This window comes from Ranitomeya variabilis, chromosome 2 (genome assembly GCF_051348905.1).
Source record: "Ranitomeya variabilis isolate aRanVar5 chromosome 2, aRanVar5.hap1, whole genome shotgun sequence".
In the NCBI taxonomy this organism is placed as follows: domain Eukaryota; kingdom Metazoa; phylum Chordata; class Amphibia; order Anura; family Dendrobatidae; genus Ranitomeya; species Ranitomeya variabilis.
This window is the reverse complement of record NC_135233.1, coordinates 702,400,116-702,416,719: the sequence shown is the minus strand read 5'-3', so window position 1 is coordinate 702,416,719 and position 16,604 is coordinate 702,400,116. Positions and strand designations below refer to the sequence as shown.

Below are 16,604 nucleotides of genomic sequence, written 5' to 3'. Positions count from 1 at the left end.
GGCATAATCTATGGAGCATCTTATGTGGCCATCAATCTTTATGCCGCATTATATGGGGCATAATCTATTGAGCATCTTATGGAGCCATCAACCTTTATACAGCATTGTATGGGGCATAATCTATGGAGCATCGTATGGGGCCATCAACCTTTATACAGCATTGTATGGGGCGTAATCTATAGAGCATCTTATGTGGCCATCAACCTTTATGCCGCATTGTATGGGGCATAATCTATGGAGCATCTTATGTGGCCATCAATCTTTATGCCGCATTATATGGGGCATAATCTATTGAGCATCTTATGGAGCCATCAACCTTTATACAGCATTGTATGGGGCATAATCTATGGAGCATCTTATGGGGCCATCAACCTTTATACAGCATTGTATGGGGCGTAATCTATAGAGCATCTTATGTGGCCATCAACCTTTATGCCGCATTGTATGGGGCATAATCTATGGAGCATCTTATGGGGCCATCAACTTTTATACAGCATTGTAAGGGGCATAATCTTTGGAGCATCTTATGGGGCCATCAACCTTTATGCCTCATTGTATGGGGCACATTTTCTATCTAGCATCTTATGGGGCCATAATCAACCTTTATACAGCATTGTATGGGGCAAATGTTTCTATGGAGCATCTTATGGGGCCATTATTAACCTTTGTGCAGCATTATATGGGGCATATTTTAATATGGAGCATCTTATGGGGCCCATTATAAACTGTATTGAGTATTATATGGGGCTCCTGATTCAATATGGATATTCAAAAACACTTAACCTACTGATGTCTCAATTAGTTTTACTTTTATTGGTATCTATTTTTATTTTTTTAAATTCACCAGTAGCTGCTGCATATCCCACCCTAGGCTTATACTCGAGTCATTAAGTTTTCCCAGTTTTTTTGTGGAAAAATTAGGGGTCTCGGCTTATACTCGGGTTGGCTTATACTCAAGTATATACGGTATATTGTTAGTATTTTACATTAGTATTTGTAAGCCAAAACCAGGAGTGGGTGAAAAATGCAGAAATGATGTACATGTTTACAGTATACTTTTCTTCTGATTGTTTCACCCCTGATTTTGGCTTAAAAATACTGATGTAAATGCTGAGCAAATACTGAAAGTGTGAATGTGGCTTAAGATGTTACACAATTTGATTTGTTTAAAAAAAAGTGTTGCTGCACTCTGACAAGCTTTTAATGGCATTTCTGCTGTACCCTATGTAACTACACAGCTATATAAGACCGTACTATCAGTTGCAGCTGATAGTTGAGCATATACAACTTCTGGCAAAAGGAAAATTTAAAAAATATATTGATATTACAGGCACAGACTATTCAGCTACTTCTTTGTGTGAGTTAACACATTTTTTTTTGCCCATTTGTTTTATCAAAGTAGTGTATCTGTTGTTTCTCTTGTCCTGTGAGCTCATCTAGATAAATTACGTCAGTGAATAACGAGCTCAGCGGCCAGCTGGACACCTAAGCTGAGCACATAATTTATCACTACAATGAAACCTTAAGGCCATGTGCACACGTTCAGGATTTTTAGCGTTTTTTTCGCGTTTTTTCGCTATAAAAACGTGATAAAAACGCGAAAAAAACGCTAACATATGCCTCCTATTATTTACAAGGTATTCCGCATTTTTTGTGCAAATGTTGCGATTTTTTCCGCGAAAAAATCGCATAGCGGAAAAAAAAGCAACATGTTCATTAAAAATGCGGAATTGCGGGGATTCCGCACACCTAGGGGTCCATTGATCTGCTTACTTCCCGCACGGGGCTGTGCACACCATGCGGGAAGTAAGCAGATTATGTGCGGTTGGTACCCAGGGTGGAGGAGAGGAAACTCTCCTCCACGCACTGGGCACCATATAAGTGGTCAAAAAATAAGAAATAAAATAAAAAACAGTCCTATACTCACCCTCGATGTCCAGCGCAGTGTTCCCGCCTCTGTGCTGCACGCTGGCTGGTTCCTGTAGCTGGTGTGCGGAGAAGGACCTTGCCGAATGACGTCACTGTCCTGTGATTGGTCGAGACCGCTCACGTGACCGTGACGTCATGGAAGGCCCTGCGCGCACACATCAGCTATAGGAATGGACGCCGGTGAGGAGATCTGATGTCTGCGGGTGAGTATAAGCATTTTTTTTATTTTTTTTATTATTTTTAAACGTTCTATCTTTTACTATAGATGCTGCAAAAGCAGCATCTATAGTAACAAGTTGGTCACACTTGTCAAACGCTATGTTTGACAAGTGTGACCAACTTGTCAGTCAGTTTTCCAAGCGATGCTACAGATCGCTTGGAAAACTTTAGCATTCTGCAAGCTAATTACGCTTGCAGAATGTTAAAAAAACGCAAAAAAAACGGAAAAAAAACGCAAAAAAAAAAATGCGGATTTCTTGCAGAAAATTTCCGGTTTTCTTCAGGAAATTTCTGCAAGAAATCCTGAACGTGTGCACATACCCTTGTAGCCGGTCACGTGATCACATCACGTGCCTGTGACGTCACGCAAGGTCCTGTACCTTGCTGGCTTTTTTGCTTTCACATTAACCCCTTCACCCCCAAGGGTGGTTTGCACGTTAATGACCAGGCCAATTTTTACAATTCTGACCACTGTCCTTTTATGAGGTTATAACTCTGGAACGCTTCAACGGATCTTGGCGATTCTGACATTGTTTTCTCGTGAAATATTGTACTTCATGATAGTGATACAATTTATTCGATACAATTTGCGTTTATTTGTGAAAAAAATGAATATTTGGTGAAAATTTTGAAAATTTCGCAATTTTCCAACTTTGAATTTTTATGCCCTTAAATCACAGACATATGTCACACAAAATACTTAATAAGTAACATTTCCCACATGTCTACTTTACATCAGCACAATTTTGGAACCAAAATTTTTTTTTGTGACGGAGTTATAAGGGTTAAAAGTTGACCAGCAATTTCTCATTTTTACAACACCATTTTTTTTTAGGGACCACATCTCATTTGAAGTCATTTTGAGGGGTCTATATGATAGAAAATACCCAAGTGTGACAGCATTCTAAAAACTGCACCCCTCAAGGTACTAAAAACCACTTTCAAGAAGTTTATTAACCCTTCATGTGTTTCACAGAAATTTTTGGAATGTTTAAATAAAAATGAACATTTAACTTTTTTTCACAAAAAAATTATTTCAGCTCCAATTTGTTTTATTTTACCAAGGGTAACAGGAGAAAATAGACCCCAAAATTTGTTGTACAATTTGTCCTGAGTACGCTGATACCCCATATGTCGGGGTAAACCACTGTTTGGACGCATGGCAGAGCTCGGAAGGGAAGGAACGCCATTTGACTTTTCAATGCAAAATTGACTGGAATTGAGATGGGACGCCATGTTGCATTTGGAGAGCCCCTGATGTGCCTAAACATTGAAACCCCCCACAAGTGACACCATTTTGGAAAGTAGACCACCTAAGGATCTTATCTAGATGTGTGGTGAGCACTTTGACCCCACAAGTGCTTCACAAAAGTTTATAATGCAAAGCCGTAAAAATAAAAAATCATATTTTTTCACAAAAATGATCTTTTCGCCCCCATTTTTTTATTTCCCCAAGGGTAAGAGAAGAAATTAGACCACAAAAGTTGTTGTGCAATTTGTCCTGAGTACGACGATACCCCATATGTGGGGGTAAACCACTGTTTGGGTGCATAGCAGAGCTCGGAAGGGAAGGAGCGCTATTTTACTTTTCAATGCAAAATTGACTGGAATTAAGATGGGATGCCATGTTGCGTTTGGAGAGCCCCTGATGTGCCTAAACATTAAAAACCCCCACAAGTGACACATTTTGGAAAGTAGACCCCCTAAGGAACTTATCTAGATGTGTTTTGAGAGCTTTGAACCCCAAGTGTTTCACTACAGTTTATAACGCAGAGCCGTGAAAATAAAAATTTTTTTTTTTTCACAAAAATGATTTTTAGCCCCCATTTTTGTATTTTCACAAGGGTATCAGGATAAATTGGACCCCAAAAGTTGTTGTCCAATTTGTCCTGAGTACGCTGATACCCCATATGTGGGGGGGAACCACTGTTTGGGCGCATGACAGAGCTCGGAAGGGAAGGAGCGCCATTTGGAATGCAGACTTAAATGGATTGGTCTGCAGGTGTCACGTTGCATTTGCAGAGCCCCTGATGTACCCAAACAGTACAAACCCCCACAAGTGACCCCATATTGGAAACTAGACCCCCCCAAGGAACTTATCTAGATGTGTTGTGAGAACTTTGAACCCCCAAGTGTTTCACTACAGTTTACAACGCAGAGCCGTGAAAATAAAAAATCTTTTTTTTCCCACAAAACTTATTTTTTGGCCCCCAGTTTTGTATTTTCCCAAGGGTAGCAGGAGAAATTGGACCCCAAAAGATGATGTCCAATTTGTCCTGAGTACGCTGATACCCCATATGTTGGGGTAAACCCCTGTTTGGGCACACGGGAGGGCTCTGAAGGGAAGGAGCACTGTTTTCCTTTTTCAACGCAGAATTGGCTGGAATTCAGATCGGATGCCATGTCCCGTTTGGAGAGCCCCTGATGTGCCTAAACAGTGGAAACCCCCCAATTATAACTGAAACCCTAATCCAAACACACCCCTTACCCTAATCCCAACAGTAACCCTAACCACTCCTCTAACCCAGACACACCAACCCTATTCCCAACCATAAATGTAATCCAAACCCTAACCCTATCTTTAGCCCCAACCCTAACTGTAGCCCCAACCCTAGCCCTAACCCTAGCAAAAACCCTAGCCCTATCACTAGCCCTAACACTAGCCGTAACACTAGCCCTAACCCTAGCCCTAACCCTTACACGTTAGACAATTAACCATATGAAGTCTCTTTGCTTGCATATTTTGCACTAATATTTTGTGGCAATACTTATGTACCTTTAATAGGTTCTGCTGGCTCTTCATGTTTCTTTTTGGGTTCTGTTCTCTCTTCTTGTTTTTTCACTGGATGCTCTGCAAAGGTATTGGATATTTATTCATACTATTTTAAAGATAGAAAGGATAAATCTTCAGCAGTCATGTAAAAAAATAAAAAAAAGTATATTTGTGACAATCCACCAACATCCACCTTTGGCCAGCAACTTCTTATTGTCACCCCCTAATACAACCTTGCATCCCCTTCCCTCTTCAGGAAATGCCATTATAAACTGACCAAATGGTTACAATTCGGTCACATGATGAGAATGTACAACTGTGTAGTGAGGAAGTATTTTCTGTACTCCCTAAAGAAGCAAGAAGGATTAGGGGTGTATGTGTATTGTCATATTTGGTCACTTCGCTTAGCGAACCTCGTCAAGGGTAAGATTGCATCTATTACTTACATATAGATCTACCTAATATTGAGGTTATTATCTATTTAGCAGATTTAACATACCTATTTCACATTGTGATATGCATTTGTATTGTTGCTTATGAACTAGTATGTTGTCTGCAATGATTTTGCCTTCTGGCTGTCTTAAGATACAGTATGTATAATAAAATCTAAATAATTTTAGCTTTTAAGACTTTCTTTTCTTGTTGAAATATTGATTTGGAGTGGCTAATGGTAACATTCTGAATATTAGTGAAGCTTTATATACAGTCTTACTGCATATATGCTTAACTCCAAATTTTTGATAGGTTGGATATTCCTAACAATTTTTTATGGCAACACTTAAATTAGTTAAGTACCTTTCCTAGGTTCTGCTGGCTCCTCCTCTTTCTTTTTGGGCTGTGCTGACATTTCAAGTTTTTTCACTGAAGGCTCTGCAAAGGTAATAATGACAATTAGTATTGCACTTAAAGTTAGGATAGAACCTAACCAAAGGAGACAGGCAGAAATAACACTGAATTTATTTCAGTGGCGCATCATGTATGATACATTTGGCAAGTGGGGCTCTATATGCTAAACAGTCCTAATTACACCTTCTCTTAGCTTACATACTCTTTCTTAATTTTGCTGTCACAGACTTAGATACCTATCTTGGATTCTGCTGGCTCGTGATGTTTCTTCTTGGGTTCTGATGGCGGTTCATGTTTTTTCATTTGAAGCTCTGTAAAAGTATTGGAGATTACTACTGTACTAAAGTTAGTCAAGTTAAAACAAAACAGACAATACAGAAAGTGCACCAAATTAATGTAAGTGGTGCACTTTGTATGATAAATTTGATACTTGTGGCTTTATATGCTTGACACTTTCCCTTACTCCTTCTCTTAGCTAGAACCCTCTGCATCAATATTTTTTGCACAGAGACCTAGTTACCTTTCTTGGGTTCCGATGGCTCCTCCTGTTTCTTCTTGGGTTCTGCTGGCACCGTATGCTTTTTCGCTGGAGGCTCTGCAAAAGAATTAAAGATTTATCAATGCTGTTTGAAAGTTAGATAGTATTAAACTACAGCAGACAGGTAGGAACTACACTATAAATATTTGGGTGGTGCACTTTGCATCATATATGTGGCACATGTGGCTGAACATGTGGGACAATCTACTTTACACCATCTCTTGGCTTGCATATTTTACACAAATATTTTGCGGCAATATTTAAGTACCTTTCTTGGTTTCTGCTGGCTCCTTCTGTTCCATTTTGGGTTCTTTCGGTTTGTCATGTTTTTTCACTGGTGGCTCTGCAAAGTTATTGGAGATATATTAATACTGTGCTAAAGTTTCACATGATAAAACTAGTTCAGACAGACAGAAACTACACCACATTTATTACAGTAGTGTGAATAAATTTGTTAGGCAATCTTCCCTTTGCCACCTCTTGACTTGCATACTCTACTTCCATATTTTGCTGCAATACTTAGATACCTTTCTTAAGTTTTGCTGGCTCTTCTTGTTTTTTCACTGTAGACTCTGCAAAAGTATTGAGGATTTTTAGTAGTGTCATAAATCTAGACCAGACAGGCCAAAACTGCAACTAATTTTTACTGTGGTGCAGAATGTGTAATTATTTTAGCACATAAGACTTGACTTGTTACACTCTCTTTCTTACGCTACATCTTACCCAAGAATACTTTACATCAGGGGTGGGCAATTCATTTTTCCAAAACGAGCACATGTGAGACAATTATTATTATTTATATTTCTTAATATTTTTCAGAATTCAAGTCTGTTGATTACCTGCTACAAGTCATACATGTTACAACAGAGCTTATAATAACATGTTCTGTCATCAGTAGCAGCTAATCAAAACTGTATAATTTACTGCTGTTTTTATATTTTATAAAGAGCAATAATTCACATTGTTTCTGTTATTCCACTACACTCTATAATGCACCCACAGCTCGCCACACAATATGATGCACCCCCACACACAATATGATGCCAGCAATCACCCCCATGAAGTGTGATGCTACTACAGGTCCCTACACAGTATTGTAGCGCCACTGCCACATCCATATATGATGCCCCATACAATTCTCACACACCGTGTGATACCCATGATGCTCAAACCTAACCTCACACAGTATAAAGCCCCCACATCTGCCCACACACAGTTTGATGACCTTCCAGCCCCCAGACAGTGTGATGCCAATACAGCTCCCCTCACACACTGTCCCCGACATAGTATTACAGCAGAAAAGGTCACCACACAGTTTCATGACCCTTCACCACAGCACAGATATGCATCAATATTTTGTTCTAATACTTGTGTACCTTTCTTTAGTTCCACTGGCTCCTCCAGTTTCTTTTTGGGTTCGGCATGCTCGGCATGTTTTTTCATTGGCGGTTCTGCAAAAGTATTAGAGATTTAATAATACTATCCAATTTTAGGCAGGATTAAACTACAGCAGAGGTAAAAACTAGAGATGAGTGAACTTGTTAGAAAAACATTCCCTTATCTCAAATTCAGCTTGAACGTAGCTCAGTTGGATTTGTGTTCGGTTTCCCAAGCACCTTTCCATAAAATCAGCACATTTTGGGGCCTTATATCGGCCAATGGGTCTGCCACTATTAGCTGTACGCAGGGCGTTGCTAGGGTCAGAAAAGATTGGGGGCCCAAGGCCCAAGACAAAGAGTTGCTCCCAACCCCCTCTTAATTTTTTTTTAACACCACAGATAACACAGTGATAACTCTCTGAGTACAGATAATGTAGTAGAGGTCACCTGCAGTCCTATGCAACACCACAGATAGCCGTAGCGTTTCAGAGTAAGACTATGTTCACATGCAGCATTTTTTTCAGTAGTCAAAACCTTTTCTATTGGCAGTAAAAATGTTGCGTTCAAATCACCTGCTTATCAGCTTGTTTTGTGGTGTTCTTCACACTTTTTTCAGATTTTTTTTGGAGTAAGGATGTTTGCTTTGCCTACAGTATGTTTAAGGCCACGTTCACATGTTGAGTATTTGGTCAGTATTTCACATCATTATGTGTAAGCCAAAACCAGGAGGGTGAGAAAAACAGAAGTGGTGACGAGTTTCTCATTGTTCCACTGCTGTTTCTGCATTACAAATACTGATGTGAAATACTGAACGAGACCTAATAGTTTAATTCACCAAAACCATTTAAAAAATTGCAGCAAAAAATGCAGTTGCAATATCTGCAGCTTTTTTATTCTTTCATTTCTTTTTATGGGTGAAAACACACTGAAAGAAGTGACAAGCTACAGATTTAAAAAGCGCTGCAGGTCTGAAATCCAGTCATAAAACAAACAAGCGCCTGCAGGAGATTTCGGAAAACTCCTATGTTTTGCTGTCACTTTAAAAAGCAGCTTTTGGCCATGTTCATATGCAGAATTTTTGCAGCTTTTTCTTCTGCAAATAAGAAGTTCAGAGCATTTTACAGCACAAGTAAAAACTGAGATTTTCAGAAATCTCCTGAACGCCCTTTTATTTTCTCCTGACTGAATTTCACAACTGCAGCCTTTTTTAAATCTGCAGCATGCCGCTCTCAGCAATTTTTTCACCCGCAGAAAGCAATGAAAACATTTAAAAAATGCTGAAAAATGTGGCAACGTTGTTTTTCTCGCTGCGTTTTTGGTGAATAAAACTAACTTTATTAAACATGTACTGTAGACAAAATGCATACTGTAAAAAAACAAACAGCATAAGCTCTAAGGGTATGTGCCCACAATCAGTAAACGCTGTGGGTCGGCTGCTGTGTGCTTGTGCAGCGACCAACCCGCAGCAGCCAGATGTTACAGTATAGTGGAGGGGATTTAGAGAAATTCCATCTCTACTATGCATGCACTGACATCTGCTCCTCACCCGCAGAGACAGACATGTGGCGCGTCTCTCCAGACCCCAGCATGTCTATTTATCTTGCGTAGGCGCGAGTCTCTGCAAGAGAAATCTCACCCGTGCAATGTATAGAACACTGTGATACAGCACGGTTCAATGAACACATGCGGAATCTCTTGTGTTCAAAAGATGGCGGCACTTTGGATGCAGCACATGTCCGCTGCATCCAAAGGGCTGCCATTTCCAGATCGTCTGCACATACCCTAAAAATTGGGTGTTTTGAAAGCCGTGTTTTTACTGCCAAGAGAGCAGGCTTTGGCTGCAAAAAAAAATGCACCAAAAACGCTGATTCATATGCACACTTGTTCTATATGTGTATGGTTTACCCTTATTATTTCATGAGGGAATTCATTTATTTCTATATAATAAATGCCCTGATTCAGCAGACAATATTCCTGACTTGCGTCATCCAGAGAGTAGTGACAGGTTGCCCTGAGAGATTAAAAGCAGTGATTAAGTGACTGTGGTCAGAGCCTATGCTGATCTCTGCTATATGTGACTGTGAAACCTGATCCTACAGCAATCAGCACAGAGCTCCAGGACCACAGTCAAGGGGGGTTTGAGAGAGACGCTACGGGACTACAGAGCAATGCACGGCATTATTCACTGCTGTACACCCTTTGGGCACTTCATAAAGGGGCTGCAGATGCAGGAGGGCCCTTGTAGGTGGGGGCCTAAGGCATCTACCTGGTCTGCCTGTCCCAAATGCTGGTCCTGCCTGCTGATACAGACTAAGGGACCTTTTTAAATGCTTAAGAAGCCTTTGCAGGTGTTTTTTGTTAATTATTCTAATTTACTGAGATAATGAAATGGGGAGACACCAACTTTGGTCTCCTTCATGTGTTGTGCCTGTATGAGTAGGTCTCCGAAACCAGCAGGCCTGCACTTAATTTCAGTCAACTAGCTGGGTTACTATCCTTGCATTTTTCTAACAGAAGTGATGTTTGGGAAAAATTTGGCTGGGAAAAAAAATTGAGCTCTTGCATGAGGTATCAGTGCTCCCAGAAAAGAAGGCTTACACCTTTCCCTTACCTACCTTATCTTAATTAAAACTTCAATCCAAAGCTCTAAATGCTGGTCCAGACCCTGATACCTTATGCATGGCTCATGGTTGACTGCTTTGTTGCCGTTCTAAAATGTTCTACTTAGGGTCAATTGATCAGTCAACTACCTGTGTTGCCATCCTTACATTTTTCTACCAATACTAGACTACGATACTGATGTTTGTGCCACCTGAGTGTGGCTGGGAAAAAAAAGTTTACATTTTTGCATGAGGTGTCAGGGCTCCCAGAAAATAATGCTTACACTGCTCCCTTACCTATGTCATCCTAATTGAAACTTCAATTCTAAGCACTAAATGCTGGCTCAGACCCTGATACCTCCTGCATGGCCCATATATAACTGCTGCTGTGCCATTATCAAATTTCTACCATGGGTCAATTGATGCCACTATTCATGGTATCTGACCCTAATTTTTGTAAATGTTTGGACTCAAAGTTGGGTCTTCTTCATGTGTGTTGCCTTAATTTGGCAGACCTCTCAGAGCACCAGGCCTACACAAGCCACTCATCCACCTGTTACTGATCAATGTCAAAGCCCTGGAGGCAAATTCTCATGTAGATTAATGTTTGACACATAGTTCTTAACAGCTCATTTGCATATAAGAAAACATGTGGATTGTCTGGAATAAGACATTGGTTCACAGATATCAATGTATTATTTTATTCAGCTTCCTATGACCTACATGCCGATATAGATGGCTTAGGAGAGTTGATCCTACTGACAGATTCCCTACAAGGTCCCGTTCACATGCTAAGTACCGTATATACTCGAGTATAAGCCGAGATTTTCAGCCCATTTTTTTGGCTGAAAGTGCCCCTCTCGGCTTATACTCAAGTCATTGTCCCAGGGGGTCAGGAGGGGGAGCAGCGGCTGTCAAATACTCACCTGCTCCTGGTGCAGTCCCTGCATCACCGATGATCTCCAGGCACCGGCAGCTCTTCCTGTGTTCAGCAGTCACATGGTACCTATGGGAGTGGAGTCCATATTCATTACTTTAATGAATGGTACGATGTGACCGCTGAACATAGGAAGAAACTGCCAGTGCCTGGAGACCATCTGTCAGTGAGAAGCAGGGACCACGCCAGGAGCAGTTGAGTATAATGGGTGAGGGTGGGCATTGCGCATTTTTACCTGTCCCTGTTCCACAGCAGCGTGCCGATTGTCTTCCGCATCCTCTGGCTTTGACTGTTCAGGTCAGAGGGTGCGATGACGTAGTTGGTGCGCACCGCCCTCTGCCTGAACAGTCAGAAAGATGGAAGGCAGAGCAGCGCGCAGCGGTGGAACGGGGACAGGTTAATATCGTGAGTGCCAGGAGCTTGAGCGATGAGAGGTGAGTATGTGATTTTTTAAATCGAAGCAACAGTATATGGGGCATAATCTATGGTGCATCTTATGGGGCCATCAACCTTTATACAGCATTATATGGGGCATAATCTATGAAGCATCTTAAGGGGCTATCAACCTTTATGCCGCATTGTATGGGGCTAATCTATGGAGCATTTTATGTGGCCATCAACCTTTATGCCGCATTATATGGGGCACAATCTATGGAGCATCTTATGGAGCCATCAACCTTTATACAGCAACAGCATTGTATGGGGCATAATCTATGGAGCATCTTATGGGGCCATCAACTTTTATACAGCATTATATGGGGCATAATCTATGGAGCATCTTATGGAGCCATCAACCTTTATGCCGCATTGTATGGAGCATAATCTATGGAGCCTCTTATGGGGCCATCAACCTTTATACAGCATTATATGGGGCATGATCTATGGAACATCTTATGGGGCTATCAACCTTTATACAGCATTGTATGGGGCATAATATATGGAGAATCTTATGTGGCCATCAACCTTTATGCTGCATTGTATGGGGCATAATCTGTGGAGCATCTTATGTGGCCATCAACTTTTATACAGCATTATATGGGGCATAATCTATGGAGCATCTTATGGGGCCATCAACCTTTATACAGCATTATATGGGGCATAATCTATGGAGCATCTTATGGGGCTATCAACCTTTATGCCACATTATATGGGGCATAATCTATGGAGCATCTTATGGAGCCATCAACCTTTATACAGCATTGTATGGGGCATAATCTATGGAGCATCTTATGGGGCCATCAACCTTTATACAGCATTGTATGGGGCATAATCTATGGAGCATCTTATGTGGCCATCAATCTTTATGCCGCATTATATGGGGCATAATCTATTGAGCATCTTATGGAGCCATCAACCTTTATACAGCAACAGCATTGTATGGGGCATAATCTATGGAGCATCTTATGGGGCCATCAACTTTTATACAGCATTATATGGGGCATAATCTATGGAGCATCTTATGGAGCCATCAACCTTTATGCCGCATTGTATGGAGCATAATCTATGGAGCCTCTTATGGGGCCATCAACCTTTATACAGCATTATATGGGGCATGATCTATGGAACATCTTATGGGGCTATCAACCTTTATACAGCATTGTATGGGGCATAATATATGGAGAATCTTATGTGGCCATCAACCTTTATGCTGCATTGTATGGGGCATAATCTGTGGAGCATCTTATGTGGCCATCAACTTTTATACAGCATTATATGGGGCATAATCTATGGAGCATCTTATGGGGCCATCAACCTTTATACAGCATTATATGGGGCATAATCTATGGAGCATCTTATGGGGCTATCAACCTTTATGCCACATTATATGGGGCATAATCTATGGAGCATCTTATGGAGCCATCAACCTTTATACAGCATTGTATGGGGCATAATCTATGGAGCATCTTATGGGGCCATCAACCTTTATACAGCATTGTATGGGGCATAATCTATGGAGCATCTTATGTGGCCATCAATCTTTATGCCGCATTATATGGGGCATAATCTATTGAGCATCTTATGGAGCCATCAACCTTTATACAGCATTGTATGGGGCATAATCTATGGAGCATCGTATGGGGCCATCAACCTTTATACAGCATTGTATGGGGCGTAATCTATAGAGCATCTTATGTGGCCATCAACCTTTATGCCGCATTGTATGGGGCATAATCTATGGAGCATCTTATGTGGCCATCAATCTTTATGCCGCATTATATGGGGCATAATCTATTGAGCATCTTATGGAGCCATCAACCTTTATACAGCATTGTATGGGGCATAATCTATGGAGCATCTTATGGGGCCATCAACCTTTATACAGCATTGTATGGGGCGTAATCTATAGAGCATCTTATGTGGCCATCAACCTTTATGCCGCATTGTATGGGGCATAATCTATGGAGCATCTTATGGGGCCATCAACTTTTATACAGCATTGTAAGGGGCATAATCTTTGGAGCATCTTATGGGGCCATCAACCTTTATGCCTCATTGTATGGGGCACATTTTCTATCTAGCATCTTATGGGGCCATAATCAACCTTTATACAGCATTGTATGGGGCAAATGTTTCTATGGAGCATCTTATGGGGCCATTATTAACCTTTGTGCAGCATTATATGGGGCATATTTTAATATGGAGCATCTTATGGGGCCCATTATAAACTGTATTGAGTATTATATGGGGCTCCTGATTCAATATGGATATTCAAAAACACTTAACCTACTGATGTCTCAATTAGTTTTACTTTTATTGGTATCTATTTTTATTTTTTTAAATTCACCAGTAGCTGCTGCATATCCCACCCTAGGCTTATACTCGAGTCATTAAGTTTTCCCAGTTTTTTTGTGGAAAAATTAGGGGTCTCGGCTTATACTCGGGTTGGCTTATACTCAAGTATATACGGTATATTGTTAGTATTTTACATTAGTATTTGTAAGCCAAAACCAGGAGTGGGTGAAAAATGCAGAAATGATGTACATGTTTACAGTATACTTTTCTTCTGATTGTTTCACCCCTGATTTTGGCTTAAAAATACTGATGTAAATGCTGAGCAAATACTGAAAGTGTGAATGTGGCTTAAGATGTTACACAATTTGATTTGTTTAAAAAAAAGTGTTGCTGCACTCTGACAAGCTTTTAATGGCATTTCTGCTGTACCCTATGTAACTACACAGCTATATAAGACCGTACTATCAGTTGCAGCTGATAGTTGAGCATATACAACTTCTGGCAAAAGGAAAATTTAAAAAATATATTGATATTACAGGCACAGACTATTCAGCTACTTCTTTGTGTGAGTTAACACATTTTTTTTTGCCCATTTGTTTTATCAAAGTAGTGTATCTGTTGTTTCTCTTGTCCTGTGAGCTCATCTAGATAAATTACGTCAGTGAATAACGAGCTCAGCGGCCAGCTGGACACCTAAGCTGAGCACATAATTTATCACTACAATGAAACCTTAAGGCCATGTGCACACGTTCAGGATTTTTAGCGTTTTTTTCGCGTTTTTTCGCTATAAAAACGTGATAAAAACGCGAAAAAAACGCTAACATATGCCTCCTATTATTTACAAGGTATTCCGCATTTTTTGTGCAAATGTTGCGATTTTTTCCGCGAAAAAATCGCATAGCGGAAAAAAAAGCAACATGTTCATTAAAAATGCGGAATTGCGGGGATTCCGCACACCTAGGGGTCCATTGATCTGCTTACTTCCCGCACGGGGCTGTGCACACCATGCGGGAAGTAAGCAGATTATGTGCGGTTGGTACCCAGGGTGGAGGAGAGGAAACTCTCCTCCACGCACTGGGCACCATATAAGTGGTCAAAAAATAAGAAATAAAATAAAAAACAGTCCTATACTCACCCTCGATGTCCAGCGCAGTGTTCCCGCCTCTGTGCTGCACGCTGGCTGGTTCCTGTAGCTGGTGTGCGGAGAAGGACCTTGCCGAATGACGTCACTGTCCTGTGATTGGTCGAGACCGCTCACGTGACCGTGACGTCATGGAAGGCCCTGCGCGCACACATCAGCTATAGGAATGGACGCCGGTGAGGAGATCTGATGTCTGCGGGTGAGTATAAGCATTTTTTTTATTTTTTTTATTATTTTTAAACGTTCTATCTTTTACTATAGATGCTGCAAAAGCAGCATCTATAGTAACAAGTTGGTCACACTTGTCAAACGCTATGTTTGACAAGTGTGACCAACTTGTCAGTCAGTTTTCCAAGCGATGCTACAGATCGCTTGGAAAACTTTAGCATTCTGCAAGCTAATTACGCTTGCAGAATGTTAAAAAAACGCAAAAAAAACGGAAAAAAACCGCAAAAAAAAAAATGCGGATTTCTTGCAGAAAATTTCCGGTTTTCTTCAGGAAATTTCTGCAAGAAATCCTGAACGTGTGCACATACCCTCAGGGTATGTGCACACGTTGCGGATTTCTTGCAGAAAATTCCTGAAGAAAACCGGAAATTTTCTGCAAGAAATCCGCATTTTTTTTTTTGCGTTTTTTTTCCGTTTTTTTCGCCTTTTTTTAGCATTCTGCAAGCGTAATTAGCTTGCAGAATGCTAAAGTTTTCCCTGCGATCTGTAGCATCGCTTGGAAAACTGACTGACAGGTTGGTCACACTTGTCAAACATAGCGTTTGACAAGTGTGACCAACTTTTTACTATAGATGCTGCCTATGCAGCATCTATAGTAAAAGATAGAATGTTTAAAAATAATTAAAAAAATAAAAAAATGCTTATACTCACCCAGACATCTCACCGGCGTCCGTTCCGTATAGCTGGTCTGTGCGCACAGGACCTCCCGTGACGTCACGGTCACGTGAGCGGTCACATGACCGCTCACGACCAATCACAGGACAGTGACGTCATTCGGCGAGGTCCTTCAGCGCACACCAGCTACAGGAACCGAACGGCAGCGTGCGAGGAGGCGGGAATACATCGAGGGTGAGTATAGGACTGTTTATTATTTTATTTCTTATTTTTTGACCACTTATATGGTGCCCAGTGCGTGGAGGAGAGTCTCCTCTCCTCCACCCTGGGTACCAACCGCATATAATCTGCTTACTTCCCGCATGGTGTGCACAGCCCCGTGCGGGAAGTAAGCAGATCAATGGACCCCTAGGTGTGCGGAATCCCTGCAATTCCGCATTTTTAATGAAGATGTTGCTTTTTTTTCCGCTATGCGATTTTTTCGCGGAAAAAATCGCAACATTTGCACCAAAAATGCGGAATACCCTGTAAATAATAGGAGGCTTATGTAAGCGTTTTTTTTCGCGTTTTTATCACGTTTTTATAGCGAAAAAACGCGAAAAAAACACTAACAATCCTGAACGTGTGCACATGGCCTAAATGTTACTGAATGGAACCCTAGAATAA

The 16,604-nt window shown here is 40.9% G+C and overlaps 1 protein-coding gene across 1 annotated transcript in view; it reads right to left on the bottom strand.

The window, feature by feature from the left end:
- The window catches only part of LOC143807646 (uncharacterized), a 1,106,746-nt gene that overhangs the window by 184,714 nt on the left and 905,428 nt on the right, over window positions 1-16,604 (bottom strand). The window contains exons 77-83 of the mRNA XM_077289447.1: window positions 7,682-7,756; window positions 6,833-6,877; window positions 6,574-6,648; window positions 6,288-6,362; window positions 6,004-6,078; window positions 5,717-5,791; window positions 4,925-4,999 (exon numbers count right to left, since the gene is read on the bottom strand). Of these exons, the coding sequence (XP_077145562.1) occupies window positions 4,925-4,999; window positions 5,717-5,791; window positions 6,004-6,078; window positions 6,288-6,362; window positions 6,574-6,648; window positions 6,833-6,877; window positions 7,682-7,756 (495 nt within the window). The remainder of the gene's footprint in view (window positions 1-4,924; window positions 5,000-5,716; window positions 5,792-6,003; window positions 6,079-6,287; window positions 6,363-6,573; window positions 6,649-6,832; window positions 6,878-7,681; window positions 7,757-16,604) is intronic.